The sequence below is a fragment of the Pholcus phalangioides genome, unplaced genomic scaffold, assembly GCF_987345545.1.
Source record: "Pholcus phalangioides strain wild (caught in Gottingen) unplaced genomic scaffold, Ppha-v1.0 ptg000011l_1, whole genome shotgun sequence".
NCBI classification, from domain to species: domain Eukaryota; kingdom Metazoa; phylum Arthropoda; class Arachnida; order Araneae; family Pholcidae; genus Pholcus; species Pholcus phalangioides.
The window spans coordinates 49,889,350-49,906,073 of record NW_028301604.1 but is presented as its reverse complement, the minus strand read 5'-3'; the positions used below and the strand labels follow the sequence as shown (position 1 = coordinate 49,906,073).

General features: G+C 38.0%; 1 protein-coding gene across 1 annotated transcript in view; it reads left to right on the top strand.

The window, feature by feature from the left end:
- Sesn (Sestrin) overlaps positions 1–16,724 on the top strand; it is a 228,774-nt gene that overhangs the window by 59,723 nt on the left and 152,327 nt on the right. The window contains exons 2-4 of the mRNA XM_089239615.1: positions 3,757–3,894; positions 7,748–7,930; positions 15,357–15,518. Of these exons, the coding sequence (XP_089095741.1) occupies positions 3,757–3,894; positions 7,748–7,930; positions 15,357–15,518 (483 nt within the window). The remainder of the gene's footprint in view (positions 1–3,756; positions 3,895–7,747; positions 7,931–15,356; positions 15,519–16,724) is intronic.

Here is a 16,724-nt window from a genome sequence, read left to right as displayed (position 1 = left end):
ATCACTCTCGTTATTTTTCGGTTTTTTTCCTATCTTTAGGCAATTTCCTTTGTTTTTTCAATTCTCAATTTTATTCTCTTTCTTAAATAGTTTTATCCTTGCTCTTTCTTGTTTGGCAAAGTTTTTTTTTTTCCTCTTTTTCCTTAATAGCGGCTTCTAAAACCCTTTTCTGCATGGGGGAATCTGTTAAGACAGCGATCTTCCCCCTCTTCCGATTCGTCTTCTTCGCGCTTTCTTTAACTTTTGGAATAAGCATTAGAATTTCAGGTGAAACATGAAATGAAGAGACCCTGATGTCAGTTGTCATCCAACAGCACCCAGGAGTGGCACAACTAGCCTCATTAAATCGGACCTTTTTCGCTGGCGTGTCATCATTAGAGTTGGCTGAAACCTCGCCAGCTTTATCATCCAACCTTATAGGCATATCTTTTTTAACTGGTGTGCTAGACGAAGGCAATTCCAATTGTTCAGCTCCAGATATGATCACCTCTTCACTTGAAGGCCTACCAAATCCGATGTCAGTTGTGTCTGCTGGGAGAAAATTAGTGTAGGTGAATATGGATTCGTCAGTTGTCAATAGTCCTGTAGCTTGAAAACCATTAATAGCAGTTTTCATTGTTGCGCTTTGGATAAAAGCTGATCCGAAGAGCGTTGAAATTTGAAAGAGAGTTGCGATTTCCCCTGTGTTGCTTCGCAGCAATTTTTGAAGCGCATCTCTGTAATGAAGACTTAAAGGCTTCAGCCACCTCGCTGGGCATTTTGTCTGTTGTGGCGTTGTATTTGTATTTGTATATTTGTATAAAAGAAACATCAAGTGGCTGAAGTCTGTGAGAGCAATGTGCTGGTAGGCATAGCAACACTGGGGAACAGACATAGCAACAGAGTGTGTGCATTTGACCACCATGTGGTGGAAGACAGGTTACAGTTTGGTGGAATGGGTACTTCCCCATTCCGCCTCAGGGACACAATTCAGGTCAGGGAAATAAGGTCACTCGTGAGATACGTAAAGAAACGTTTAACTACACGAAACTAAAGACAATTAAACGTACTTCAAGCATGTACTAACTACATTTATAATGTAATCAAGTATGTATACCTTACCTTGGTTACAAAATCATCAGAAGTTACAATACAGGAGCGATAAATCACACAGCGGAAACCTCACGTACCAACGCTCAAGAAAACCAAACTAACATGGCTGCCGTAGTTGCGCAATAACATGTTGGTCTAGATCTACTTATTGCCGCTCACTGGTAGCACCCCCTTGCCACCGAAAAACGTGGAACTTCATTCCGCCCCGGTACCCCCTATATATATAGCAAGCGTTATAAAAGAGCAACTGACAGAGACCAGATTTATTTGAAAAACTTCAAAAGTCAGAGTATAGCGCCAAAAAGGCAGCTTTATACACATTACTCGAAATTATAAAATTAGAGAAAATGGGAAGACGTAAAAAATTGAAAAGAAATTGAAAAATTGGAAAAATATGGATCATTGAGGAGGTCGTTCTCAAGGGGAAACCCCCCACATTGCTCCAAACTGCAAAAATGTTTCTAATGATGGTGGGCCTAATAGGCGTAAATTTACCATCAGTTCCCCCGATATTTTTGCGATGAACAAGCTTCGGAAGTCAAAAACCAATATGAGAAAATACGTAATTAACCGAAAGACATGAGAAACCGCACGAGTAGCGCAATATTAATTAGAAATTTACACAAAAGTGTGTTTCAAAATTGATAATATAAAAATTGAAGAATAAAATAAAATAAAACTTACCAAAAATTTGACATTTCATAACACGTGGTGTGAGCTAACAAGTAAATAAATTTGGGTGAAGTTTGAAACCCATAAAAGAAGACGGAAACCCGTTGCCACTGAAGATATTTAAAAATTCAGAAAAAGCTTCAAGAAAATCCTCAGCCCCCTTAGAATTAAAATAACTTGTAATAATGCTAAGGATTTTCTTGAATCTTTTCTGAATTTTTAAATATCTTGAGTGGCAACGGTTTTCCGTCTTCTTTTATGGGTTTCAAACTTCAACCCAAATTTATTTACTTGTTAGCTCACACCACGTGTTATGAAATGTCAAATTTTTGGTAAGTTTTATTTTATTTTATTCTTCAATTTTTATATTATCAATTTTGAAACACACTTTTGTGTAAATTTCTAATTAATATTGTGCTACTCATGCGATTTCTCATGTCTTTTGGTTAATTTCGTATTTTCTCATATTGGTTTTTGACTTCTAATGCTTGCTCATCGCAAAAATGTCGGGGGAAATGATGGTAAATTTACGCCTATTAGGCCTACCATCATTACAAACATTTTTGCAGTTTGGAGCAATGTGGGGGGGGGGGTTCCCCCTCGAGAACGACCTCATCATTAATCCATATTTTTCCTATATTTTTCAATTTCTTCTAATTTTTTACGGTCTTCCCATTTTCTCTAATTTTATACATATACATTATGATTATGTAACAAAGGAGTCTAATAAGTCTTTTTTCACAACGCAAATGTCCTTGTCATAAAGTAATTATTAAGTTTCAAATTCTAATCGTCATAAAAGTCTCGATATTCCTTTTCTTGAAGTTTGTTTTTCATTTGTTCATATTTTAAGTAACTAGAGTTCTAACATATTTTCTAGACATGGGTTGGCAAACGTTGCAGGAAAAAAGTCCTTAGGAGGACGTCTGTGATGTGAGCAGACGCTTTGCTCCGCATTTCAAGAAGCAGCCGGGATGACTTCTTGTCGCCCAACTGCATGCCGGAAATCAAGTCCTTGAGACGCTGTGCCTCGGTATCGGCGTACTGAGCACAAGCGATCTTTCAGAGCTGTGTATGGCTTCACAGCGGGGAGAACTAGCAAGCATGTCGCCAACCACGGCCAATTCCTCCGGTTCCAATGCCACTACAACATGATGAAATTTTCATATCTCCCACGTCACTCCAGCGAGAGTAAATTGCGACTCGAGCTGCAGGAACCACACAGATGGGTTTGAACGCCAGAATTGAGGTAGTTTGATCACAACCCGTTTAACATTAGTCGGTTCTTGATACATTATGCGATTTGCGATGAATAAAAAATATCAAAAAATATCGTTAGAGCAGTATATAACAAAATATGTGTATTAGACTAACGACTGATCACGTCCGGGTCACCAATTGTAGGTGCGATTAGTGACAACATCGTGTATGAAAATATATTTAATTTATCTATGTATACGGCAGGAATAAAAAGACTATAAAATGTAATTTTGTAAAAACATTCTTCCTGACAACAATCGCGGCCATTCACAAGCACGTTCGAAATCCAATGAACTGCACACATTGTTGACGTCCTTGGCCTGACGTCATTGTTATTTATTTGTCTAAAAGTTACGATTCATTTGAGCATTGGAAAGTGCCATATTTTTTCCGTATCAAATAAGTTCGGAACTGGTTTTTTTGTAGCAAGTATGTACATTCTTATGTCTTTATTAGTCTTCCATAAAATTTCATGCCATTCCGCTTGTTAGATTGAGCTACAAATGGCTTGGAGTAAAATCAGTTTAATTATGTTTACCCCGCACTTGATAGAAAGTAAACACAGGATTTTTACGGGAAATACTTCAGGCACTTAGCTATTTATTATCAATGCATACACGCACAGGGAGATCAAATGCAGTTTTGATGTTCATTGAATTGTTGTAGTTTGTGTTCAATTACCGAAGGGAAAAACGATGTACATAACTGACATTTTTCTATTTATTTCTATAGAATGCCGGTTTAGACAGCATAATTCGTCAGATCAGCTGCCATCCGGACTATCTGAGGCACTTTCTAAAAACTCAGCATTTTTTGCTTCGAGGAGATGGTCCTCTCTCGTATGATTGTAGACATTACATTGCAATTATTGTAAGTTTTCGCATAATCTTTTCATATATTTTACAGTGTTTTTCAACCTTTTAGTACTCGAATTGAACTTTCTAAATATATTTTTATCGTACTATGTCTTCCAATGATCACTCTCCTATTTCTGATGTCTTTTGATAAACCTACGGCAGTGGTTCTCAAAGTGTGCGTCACGGCTGTCAGGAGCATCGCCAAACTTTTTCAAAAGCATCGCGTGGATCCCAGATTTTCTAATAAGTGCCTACACACTGGATAGAAGGAATTTGATTTTAACAGCTTTAAATTATACAATTTTCATTTTCAGGCTACTACATCACTCCACAAAAGAAAGGCAACAGAGTCAGAGTTTTTGAGAACCACTTATCTATGAGATGGTTATTAAAATAACTTACCCTAATACAATTGAATAATCGACGTTTGGATATACCCAAAATTCCAAAACGAACACGGCTATACGCGTTTCGGGACTATATGAAGTTCCTTCATCAGTAGCAGAAACAAAGAAGAAAGAAAAATATTGAAAAACTTGAGTTACTCGCTGTTGTAGATATCATAGTACATATACATAGTACATAGTACATATCATATACATACTTAGAAGCATCTGCAGCTGAAACTTATGAACAAAATGAGATTAAGTGTTATGTTGGGACGTTTGAAAGCATGAGGATATGAATATATTCCGCAATAAAAAATTTAATATACTAAAATTCCCCGATAGGGCAAATATTTCAATGCTTGGAGGATTATTAGCCATTGCTTTCTGATGGCATGATCCCGTTGATCCCTGGACATTACTCCAGGTGACTTGTGGCTGTGGGGGGGGGGGGGTATTTAATATCCGTTGTCTATGTAGCTGGGAATTTCAACATAAATTTTGTTACTCAAAATTCCGTTGAGAATTTGAATAGTGCTGCATCTATCTAACTAGAGTGGTTGGACAATCGATAGATTGTTTTGTTTTCCTTTCTTCTTTTTATTACTTTTTTTTTGTTTCAAATAGCAATAGACAGTGGAGTAGAAATTCCTGTTGGTAGAAGTTGCACTATTATTAATTGACCATTTTTGTTGTCAAATAAATCTAATTCAAAATGAATGTGTTCATGATCATCACCAGAGACGGCGAGGCAAGCCTTACGAATCATCCGTCGTAAAATTCGGTAGTGCCAGTGGTTTAGTTTTCCCTCTTTTTTTATGAGGAAATGGATTTTAACCCTTCAACGCTGTACAGAAGATTTTATTTTTTCCAATGAAATATATCATAATTTTCCCTCAGAGAAACTCACCAAAAATGGAAACTTGGTTATCATCGGGAAAAATATATTCTAGTTTCTAAATAAAAGTTTTCTGGTTCAGAAAAAGTTTTTTTTTTTTCATCATACTAATTAGCATTAGTTTTAAAATTTCAAAGGCATCGATAAATACAGCCAAAGCCTAGGCGGTTTTGGTACACCTTTACCCCCCTCCGCCTTCTACAAGACGAGCAGAGGAATAGAAACTTTGAGGGGGAAAAAATTTTTGAAATGAAATTTATCCACGGTGGAGTAAAGCTGTCTCACGGAAAATCAGTGTCACGAAAATTGAAACGCTTCCATATTTCCCATCTAAAATTATCTCTGATAACGAATCATAACAAGCACATGGGATGGTGTAGTGGTAACAGCATATCATCATTAGCGTATCGACGGCAGTAAATTCGCACTCCGTTCGTCAGGTAGAAAATCGATTTGCATCATTTCACTACTTCATAACCCGGAATCGCGAGTAAGAGCATCTCATTCTGTAGGGGCTAGGTTCTACCGTTATATTCGCTGTGGAAAATCAATTTGAGATATTTTTTAAGCCCTTCTAATTCCCGTGCAATCCGTATCCGCGTGATATTAGGAAATTTCCGAATCAAATGTCTTATTTCAGGTACTATTCAGATGTCATTCTCAGACTATATATAGATGCATAATCAATGTAAATAAAAAAATAATAATATTATATATTTCATAATATTAAGTAGTGTATTGAATTAAAATCCGTCGCTAGCGTATCCCTACCAGGGTTTCGTATTTCATTTGCAAGTTTTACTTCTACCACACGAGAGATTCTCGTTCTATTTTTTTTCCACTGAAACAAAAGCTACTTAGGGTTACCAATGCGGTACTCACACACCCAAATATCAACACTGTAAGTGTTGAACTAGTGATGAACATTCATTACCTCCATTTCCCTTCCGACGTTCCGTGCAGTGGTATCCAAAATTTTAAGGGGTATTTTTATAAAAAGGGGACATTTTTTTTTTATCAGTAAGAAATTACTCTATTAAAAAAATTAATTACAATATACTTGAAATTCTTATACTTAAAATTTTAAGACGTTTATTTTCCCCCCTCAACGAAATCCGGAGGAGTAAAATTAAATTTTGATGCGTGAATCACACATCTAGATGCGCATTGGCGAACACTGGTACCCTTATACATCATGACGCACTGATGGGTTTACTTTCCCTCCACAGAGATTCCACATCTCTTGTAGGCCGGGATTACACTAGAAATGTTTGATAAAAGATTGTATGCAAAGCATGAAAAAAAACAAAAAACCAATAACTGAAAAAGAAGAGATGAAAGAACGAGGAAATTAAAAAACATACCATCGTAAAAAGGACGGCGATTCAGAAGAACAATATAATAGAAATATAGAAATTTTTTAGGTCATCAAATTATCAACTGAACTGATCTAATTGTCGCACAATATTGACTGCAATATATACCTTTAGTATTCTTCAAGGTCAGTAATGAATTATAATTTACTTTTGTCTACTGCTGAAAATAAAAAAAAAATTCAAGATAATTTTTCTTTTAATATTCACAAAAATGAATGATTCTGCAGCATCAAATTCAAGATGAAACTTCCATAAACTACTACCATGTGCGTTTCAAGTCTGAACTGTTGCCAGATTCAAAGTATTTCTATTCTGTTAGATTTTGATACTAGAATATGTGTGAAATAAAATGGCATGCTACATTCAAAGTTTTCTTAAACTTTTTTTTGTCATTTTTGACTTTATTGCCGTGTGACCCTGATTGACCCAGGGTGGATTGACCCTGCAGTCATATCCACCCTCATTCTCAATATTTAAGAGGCCATTGGACCTTCAGTCCTGAGGTTTTTCAACACTTCGTTGATACAGTTCGTACTTTATAGCGACTCCCCCGGAATTAGGAAGGCCCCTGGATATTTGTCCTTTTGAATTTTCTCCTAAAGCTTATGAGTTCTGCTAAAAACTCACAGGGACCTTCCTTAATCGTGAGGGGATGTTATAACAAGGAAGAGCCGTTGTTTCGTGATGAGATCATATCCCAGTAGCACAACGATATCGTTAGGATATCGTACCGATACCGGTACGATGTCGAATCGTCGAATGAATATCGAACGTCGGAAAGAGGTAGAAAAATTTACGTGTCCGATATCGAACGATATAGTAAAAATGTAGTCACTCAATTAACGCTAAAATATCCTCTTCTTTTCTCTAAAATAGTTTTACTCTCATTTTTACAGCATTTCGTTTTGAAGGAGAATATCTTGTACGATAATTAGTCTCTTTTGAAATCATCCAATTTTCTCTCTATGTCGACAAATATATGTCATTTCTACGTCGAAGGATATCGTTAACGACGTTGAGCGGTATCAAAATCTCTACGTCGTTCTATATCGGTGTGCTACTGGGGTTTGTCGAGCCCACCTCAACATAGGACTGCAAAGGGTTAATGCATCTCTGTCTTTAATAAAATTACATTTGAAAGAAAAACTTGTTATATTTTCTTGACAGTGTAAAAAATAAAAATCCTCTCTATGTGTATTTCCACAGGCTTCCGCACGACATCGGTGCTCATATCTAGTCGATTTGCACAAACATGAATTTCTGCAGCAAAATGGCAATCCACACTGGCTAAGCGGCTTAAAATTTGCTCCGAAAAAGTTGAGAGATTTGAATGGTATTAATAAAATTTTAGCACACAGACCGTGGATGCTAAACAAATGTTATATAGAAGTAAGTACATATTATGATTTCACGTATACTGTATTAATGAAACCGGAGCTACTTCGTGACAATTTTTGGTATTTTTGTAACGTTTCTAGGTGAAAATACGAATATTTTTAAAAAAATATATTGTGTATGGGAATATAGGTCATGTGATCATCACTTATATTTTAATTACGGATAAGTATTTTAATAATTGTTATTTGGACCAATAATATTTCACTAAAAAACTGCCATTAAGTTACTACTGCTTATAAATGCAGTAAAACTTTGCGACAGTCAGATTTTTCCCTATTATGGTCTATATTTTGGCATGTGTCACACAGTTGTACTTGCATATAGTTACTTAAGGACTCTGAAGGACAAAAGGAAACAAATATTGAATAATTTTGGCAGAGCTATATATTACGAATTTACATAGTGCAGTCCCCCTCCCTCCATTATAGACATGAAGACCCGGGTCATGCCCATATAGACCCAAGGGTTAAGATGACCCTGGTTCTATGAACGGATCTGATGAATTCTGAAAGTAGTAATATTTTTTTCAACCATGTTTCACTTTTAAAGCTATTTTCTCTTCACAGCTCTCTATGACTCCCTTCACCACCTGTCGTGGATCACCTTTCTTCTGACTTCTCCCGTGGCCCCCCCTAGAACATCCCAGGACCGCAAGGGGGCCATATGGCCCCAGGTTGAGAACCACTGCTGTAGAATATTCTTCAGATTACGTTGGTATCCCCACTCTGCACCCAATAATCGTCTGAAATGATCCAGCGTATTGGTCGTTTTTTAAGTAATGTGCGCGTGCTAAAAAAATAAGCTTGCTGGCGAAGCATATTCCTAAAATTTTGAGACCTTTTTTGGCAAACTTAATTCGTTCCCGGTTAATTTTGATAGTGGGACTCTTTTGCCTCTTGTTTTGCCAGAGAAATGATGATTTAGATTGTTCCACTTGTAAATCATTTTGTTGTAACCATTCGGAGATCTGTGTCAACGCAGCGTTGGCAGAGGCTGTAATTTCAGTGGGTTCCTTAGCAGACACCAAGAGAAGGTAATCATCGGCAAAGGCTTAGGCTGTGACCCCCGGGGCGCACTGGAGTCGAAGTAATGACTCGAATGCACTATTCCAAAAAACGGGTCCACTACATGAGCCCTGGGGGGTAACCTTAAACCTACGTCTTGGATGCTGGTGCTGTACTTGTGTTAAGAGTTAAGGTGCGCACCGAGAAAATGTCCTACAAAATTTTTCTTAGCTGAAGAGGAATAGACATTCTTTGGAGGTTATCAGCTATTACCTCATGACGCACACAATTGAAAGTTCTCTTAATACCGAGGGAGATAATGGCTGTGAGTAAATATTCCTTCCTCCTATTCTCAATCTGTTCCATTAGATGATGATGAAGAGCATCATCCGTTGAGCGACCCATACGAAAACCAAATTGAAGAGGATGAAAGAGGCCGCCCCGCTCAACATAGTTAGGAGAATCTTTGCATAAGAAGTTTTTCGAGCACCTTTCCCAAATTGGAGATCAACGTAATGGGACGAAGTATTCAAATTATCGGCTGCCGAATTGTGACTGAAATCTTTTAAGAACTGAGAGTAAAATACTTTTTTAAATTTTTTTTGCCTATAACTCTTTGTGAACCTCTTAAAGCTTTTCCCATCTTTTCTGAATCACCCTGTATTATTCGAAAGATCTCATGTTCCTCAAATAGTGGCTATGCAAGAGATGTCCAGATGGTCGTTTTGGATCGGTATTGATGTACACACTTCTGGAAAAGGGCTTGCTAGATGTTGCTCTGCTATATCTTTTGGTGTGGAGCTGGACTGCACTGGAAGTTGCATCTGCGTTCACCTGGGCCGAAATACTGCCTTATAGGGCATACATACGCCGTAGTAGTTTGCGTGCAGAGCCTATTCCAGGAGCTGGATTTGGTTTGCGTTACTTCTCGTTTGAAGAGTGCTCGAGCCCTTCGAAAGGAGGCCATAGTGTCACGAATATCCTGTCCAGTCCTCTTCATACGGTTTAGTTTTCTCTCGAAGGCCCGTACTTACCCTTTTTTAACGTTTGAGATCCTCCGTCCACCATTTGATACCCCTTGGTTATGAGTGGGTTGTTTTTACAATCTAAGATAGTCTTGCAGTTAATGTTTATTAATTCCAACAGTCTTGTAGCATGCTGCTGTAGCTGATTTTGATCGGTAATCTGTATCAGCTGCTCCTGAAATCTTTAAGTCGTTTTCAAGGGAGTATGCATGAAGTGCTTTAATCTTCTTTGTGTGGTGTGAAAACTTCTATGGTGTGGTTGGTAGAGAGTTAAGCGAATCCTTTCTAATACTGAGACAGATCCCTTCTAATATTGAGACAGATACTTGTGCGTGCTAACTTAGACTTTCTTTTTAAACTGAGCACAACTCAGATCTATCGCCATGAGCAATTTACTACCTAGGGAGTTGTGCCGGAAGCCGATCGTCGCCACATTTTGCACATGTACCAAACAGGACCGGGATTGAACCGTAGGCTACTTTAAAAGTTCGTTAGAGCTGGGCAAATGCCCGAAGTAGGCAAAAAGTCGTCGGGCGACAATGGTTCCTGGGCCCCAACAGTCACTTTTGGAATGTTTACGCTCACTTATGCTGTCCACTTGTTCATTTTTTCTTTCATGTGTTCTTCGGAGGCTTTAGCTAAAAAGTTTTCAACACATGGCCCACTGGCCACATGTGGCCTCCGAAGCTTTTTGCTGTGGTCCGCCAAAGAAAAATCTTACAGTTACAGAATTTATGGAAATGCTTGGAAAACAACTTTTGAAAGAGAAAGGGTATTCGAGAGTATTCATCGAGGGAACTCCACCTGTGATAAGTTTTTATTTTTTATATTGTTCGTTATGGAAAAATTAGATTCGCGCGTGAATGTGAAGTTAAGAACGAAAGAAGTATTGTGCTTGTTTTTGGTATTATTTCAAATCCGTAGACAAGCTATCATTATGGAAGCAGTTATCGATGAAATCAAAAAAATTTGTTTCTATCTTTTTGAGTTGTTTGCCAAATAAAAACTGTGACATCTTTGCAAACTCTTTTACTGAATGCTAAAAAGTTATGATAAAATGATGACAAATATGTGAGATGAATTTTCTTATTTATAGTCATTATCATCATCAAACCGGAGCATTTTTACGAAAAAGTCGGCATAGCAAAAGTTACGTGAAAATACGGGAATGTTCCGGGAAATACAGGACGGTCCCAAGTAGGTCGCACTACTCATACCTCCCAGTTCCACTGCAAAAATGTCCCAAACACAATTCAAGTCCATCCATTTAAGACTGGCACATTCTAAGAGGGAAAGAGAAGATTAATAAAACAGCACCTAACTGAGCGTGTGTAGGGCCTTAATAGGGCCGGATTAAGATGTTTGGAGGCCCTGAAGCACTTGAATAGTTTTGGTGTTCCCCCCTCCCGCTAACGCTTTTATTTTCTTACTTGCAAAGGCTTTGATAATTAATATAGCCGAAGATGATGTTTCTCGCCGCTATTACTACGAGGGTTTTGACAGCTGGAAGATGAATACAGAAAAGAAAATCCAAGTTCCCTTGCGGGGACCCGCGTCCTCTCACTTGCCGGGTTAGCGTACTAGGCCACAAAGCCAACGAATCCTTCTTTGCTTAGAGCTTGTGTGTGCTGAATGGACCGTACATGAACAGCCAGACCTAAGTCAGGCCAAAGCTCACAATTTCTAACACTGCTACCAGATGGAAATTTATCCGAAAATGATGTCACTCTCTGCTACGAAAGTTTTGACAGCAGTCCATGTTGGGTCTGGCCGTCCATGTACGGTCACGTTCAGCACACAAGAGCTGCAAGGAAAGAGGATTCGGTGACTTTGTAGTCTAGTATGCTCACCCGGCAAGTGAGAGGAAGTTGGTTAGTTCCCAGCAAGACCAGTTGAATTTTCTTTCCCGGATTTATCTTACCATCAGACCTTCGTACGGATAGTGGCAACACCTTCTAGAGCACCTTCTGCTTTAGAAGGTATTGATAGGGGAGAGTGACATCATCCTCTGATAAGTCGCCATCTGGTGGCAGGGTCATAAATTGCGAGCTTTTGCCCGACCGTCCATGTACGGTCCCGTTCAGTGCACACGAGCTCCAAGGTAAAGCCCAGATGTTCGAGGGTATGTTGAATATCTGTGTTCTAGGTGCTGCTTTCGAGTCCCCTAAGAAGCACAACGAAGAAGGCAGACTTTTGTCTTTCGGTTTGGCGATCAAGTGTTCTGATTCCAACCATGTCTGAGCTGTTCTGAAGTCGTCAGCAGATTGAAAATTAATTTGAATTTGGTTGCCGCTGAGTATGGGCTGTGGCAGAGACGAGAGAGCTGAACATCAGTATGCATTCATTTCCCGTCGCTAACGATGGAAAGAGAGCAATTCTCCTTCGAGACTTCTGATTGGATGACGTTCGAGATTGGACCAATAGCAGTTGAACTCGTATTTCCTGACGAAGTTGGGATTATTTCTGCATCTAAAGGGGAGAGAGACCATTTGATCATTTTTGTCGCACCACGGTCATTTTCTGCACGCGAGGGCTAATTAGACCGGGACCTACAATTTATTGCCGATTCCGAACGGCAGGCTTGTTTTTTATACTCGTCGAGAGGTTGGTGCGCTAACCCCTCGATGGGGGACTCCCTGCGGTAGCAATTTTTGCTGCGGTCATGTCGCCATTTTTGTTGTACCCCAAGGGGAGAGAGACCTTTGCCGACAGACCCGCGTCTGGTGAAGTGGAATCAGTGATTTTCATCGGCTGAATGGTTTCTGCGATTGCCTATGTCTCAAGTACAGGCGAAATTGTCCCTGGATCAGCGATTTCCTCGGAAAAAAATCCGGAAAATCCTCGAAATCCGGAGCGTCAGACCTGGAAATAGAACAGGGGGGGGGGGGTTACAGTCGGAGCCGTGTCTCGGCTGGTGTTCTCGTAGAGCTGACAAGAAGAATTTTCAAAGTTCATTAGGTGGCCAACCAGTTCTCTGTCATATTTTGATGAAAGATGATCCGTGACGATTTCTATGAAGTGTCGCTCGAGTTCGCAGCGGATCTCCTTGTTGACCCAGAAGCGACGGTCACCTTCATTATGAGAGATGAGATGAAGGGCCTGAACTTGAAGATGCGGATCTGAAACAAGATTGTGTTCCGAGAACCCATGTCTCTCGCCGGACGGCTTCGACATCAGCAAAGAATTCTACCCACTTGATAGAACGATTAACAATGGCATTATCGTGTAGGTAGCAGCTGTATTTTCTTTCAGGCGTCGGGGCTAGCAGATAAGGGCCTTGTCTCGGCTTCTTTTTCGACCTTGCCATGATGGTACCTGAAAAGAGTACCTACGGAGGTCAAAAAACAATGACCGTTCCATACGAAATCTGGGCGCTGATTTTTTTTTTTTTTTTTGATTTGCAAAAAGATTTTTCGAAATGAAAATGAATTTTTTTGAAAATTGACTTTAACTTCTACCGTCTAGGATCTATTTTTCAAAGTTTACTTTCAGGTCATCCTACGCTGTAGAGGAGGAACGAGCCAATCCCAGGGATTCAACGAATTGGACCAACCGCAGAGGACCAGCGGCTCTCCGGCCTTCTTCACATGGCGATTTCTTCTTTAGAACCAGACTAACATCTGATCGTTGTGGTGGCATTTTCAACCCTCCACGAAATTAAATTTTTTTTACTTTCGTGATGACTTCAACTATTCAAAATTTTCATCAATTCTTGCGGACCATTTATTTAACGTACAAAATTTACCTGCAAAAACGTGTTAAAAAATTTAGCGGATTTAACTCCCGGACTTGACTTTGACCTTTGGGATTTTTCTCCCATTGAAATTTCAGCTTGCCAAGCTTTCTGTAAGCCGCTGTTATAGCCCTGAAGGCAGGACTCGGCGTAATAAATTCTCGCAATCCGTTACGTAATGATTTCTTGAAAATGTTCGCCACTCGTCCGAACGGAAGGCGAAAACTACTTCACGTCGGCCAAAAAACCCGAAAACTTTTACAAGCTTAATTCTAATTTACACGATGGCCACGAAAGCCTTTTTTGTTTCAAAACACCGAAAAGAGTGACCCAAAAAAATAAATAAACATGCTAAAGAAATCTCACGAAAACGAAGCAAATCCCAAAATTGGGTACCAATGCCACATAATGTCTTGGTAATCCTTCGGCAACAGTCCCGCCTAGAACTACGGATATTGGCCGGCCAGCGAAGCGTGATAAAAGCACGTCCGATCCCTACCGTAGCCAAGACGAGAATAAAGAGTACATGGATCATAATCAACTTTGAGTTGATTATGCTTCTTCCTTAGAGAAGGTGTTCCCAAAAATGCAAAGTTGCGAAGACGAGTTCTTTGGTTCTCCGAATATGTACCATTATCAACTATATATAAGTTACAAGTCTGAGAATCACAATATAGATGCTGATTCTCTCCAATTATTATAATTACCAGCTACTACTAGTAGAGTAATACGCGCAGAAGTTGGGATTATTTCTGCCAAGATTTTATTTTACCAATTTGTACACGTTATACTGTACGTTCTTGAATATTTGTATGGGGGGGGGGGGAGAAAGAGAGATTTATAACAAGTTATGTTATTTTAAAATAATTTTGTTGATTTATATTATATTTCTGTATTACCTGCACATTCTAAATTTACATTCTGATTATGCCTCAGAATAATATACGATAAATTCACCTTGGTTATTTTTGTGGAATTAGTTTACTATGGACAATGGGTCCAGTAATTAGAAACTGTAGGGGCGGTGTAATGTTGAAGATGAAGAATTGATTCAAGAAAGGGAGGACTTGAAGAACTTGACCCCCCTCAACTTTTCGGGGTCCCGTGTGTGGAGAGTTCACTTTTGGTTCTGGACGATCTTGAACATCTGCATGGATTGTATAAAATTTAAAATGAAACATACCATAATAAAATACATTAACATTATAAAATGTTGTTATTAATATTTTTTTACGTTGTTTTCCCTTTTTCAGATAATCATGATTACACACTAATTTCATTGCATACACCAGATTCACCAATAAATATCAATATTTGTGCAAATCATGACTTATATAACAATCTATATATTATGTTTATATTACTCTGTTTTCTTCCCCGTTTTCCCCCTTTTTTTTGTTTCTGTGTTTATAATTCATTTTTTTTCTCGTTAGTTTTTCATTTTAATGGATGTATTATACACATAAATTATATACTTGATTCACCTATTGAAAATGATTGCTCCCTTATGAAATTGGTGTGTCTACCAGTATGGATCCTATAGGATCCCTTGATGGATTTTTTCTTTTGTTTGATTTATATGTTTTGTAATAATAATAATGAGACAATAAAATTGAAACTTGATTGAATTTAAATTGAAACTATATTTTTCCTAGAAGCTAGCCAAAGGGAAAGACAGCTGGTCAATAGGAGAAGTAGTTCACATTGTTGTGTTACTGGCTCACTTTCACTGTCTCTGTAGCTTCGTCTACGGTTCCGGTATCTTTGATGATTGCGAAACATCTGCTCGTTCATCTACAATAGAGAATATTGACCAAGTATGTTAACGATGTCGGTCTATTTTTGATTTATTCATTTGTTTTTATAATTTTTATTTTTGCCTCAAAGTAAAGTGCAGTCGAGCCACTTTCTTTTTAATGTTGACTTGATAATAGAGTTCTGAATATAAAATGAGATGATGAACGAACAGAACTTCAAAAAATTTGGGATTCATCTAACAGAGAAACAAGCTGATGGTAAATGAATGATTTTGTATTTTTTGGTTTAAAATCAAGAGCTAGAAACTTGGGGAAATATCAATTCTTCAGGTTTGCAACCAGCAGAGCAAGTAAATCAAAACTTTTCACTTGAGCATCAAACACTCACTCATGTGACTGCAACTTGCTGTTTTTTATTTTATCTACTAACATACACTGTGTTTCCAATAGTCTGTATCCTTTTGAAATCCAGACATTTTCTCGAATTTATAGAAACATACTAGGCATATCGTTCTGAAATTTCGGTTACGTGAATCCTATGGTTGTATCACAATTTTCAGTGAAAATTTAGTCACGAATGAGTTTAGGGGACTGACAAAAAATTAAATTAGAAAAAAAAAGGTTTTTGATCAAGACTATGATAAAAAGACTGCAAATGATTTTTAACTTTTACAAAATATTGCCCTAACTATGTGCAATACTTATGAGCATTTTTGTGGGAATAGTATGTATATTCACGAAGAGATGTGTTTTCTATAAAAATTCGAATTTTCTTCGCATGTTTTTTGCTTATAACATGCGGAGTTTTTAACAAATTTTTCTGAAATTTACAGATAAATTGGCACTCACATGGGACACCTTGTGTAGGAATCTAAAACGTGACAATTTATTATTCAATGAAATATGAGCATTTTTAGAAAATGAATTTTTAATAGCGCATGCGAAGAAAATATCGATTTTATTTTTCTGAATTTGGTTGCGAGATGTATAATGAAACTTATATAAAAATAGTTGAATGTCGTGAGAATTCAGAAAGATATAAGTAATATCGCGAGCTGTAATTTAAGTTACCGGCTGAGAGTACCTGAATGATAAGAAATTTTCCAACAAATTGGTCTTTTGAATGCTTTATGTTATTTGATTATTTTAAAAATAAGCCCACAGCTTTATGCGAATAAGAAAAGACATGTCTCTGATGCAAAATGAGAGAAATGCTTGAACAAAACACACGTGTTATGATGTCGAAATGAAGAAACTGAACGAAAT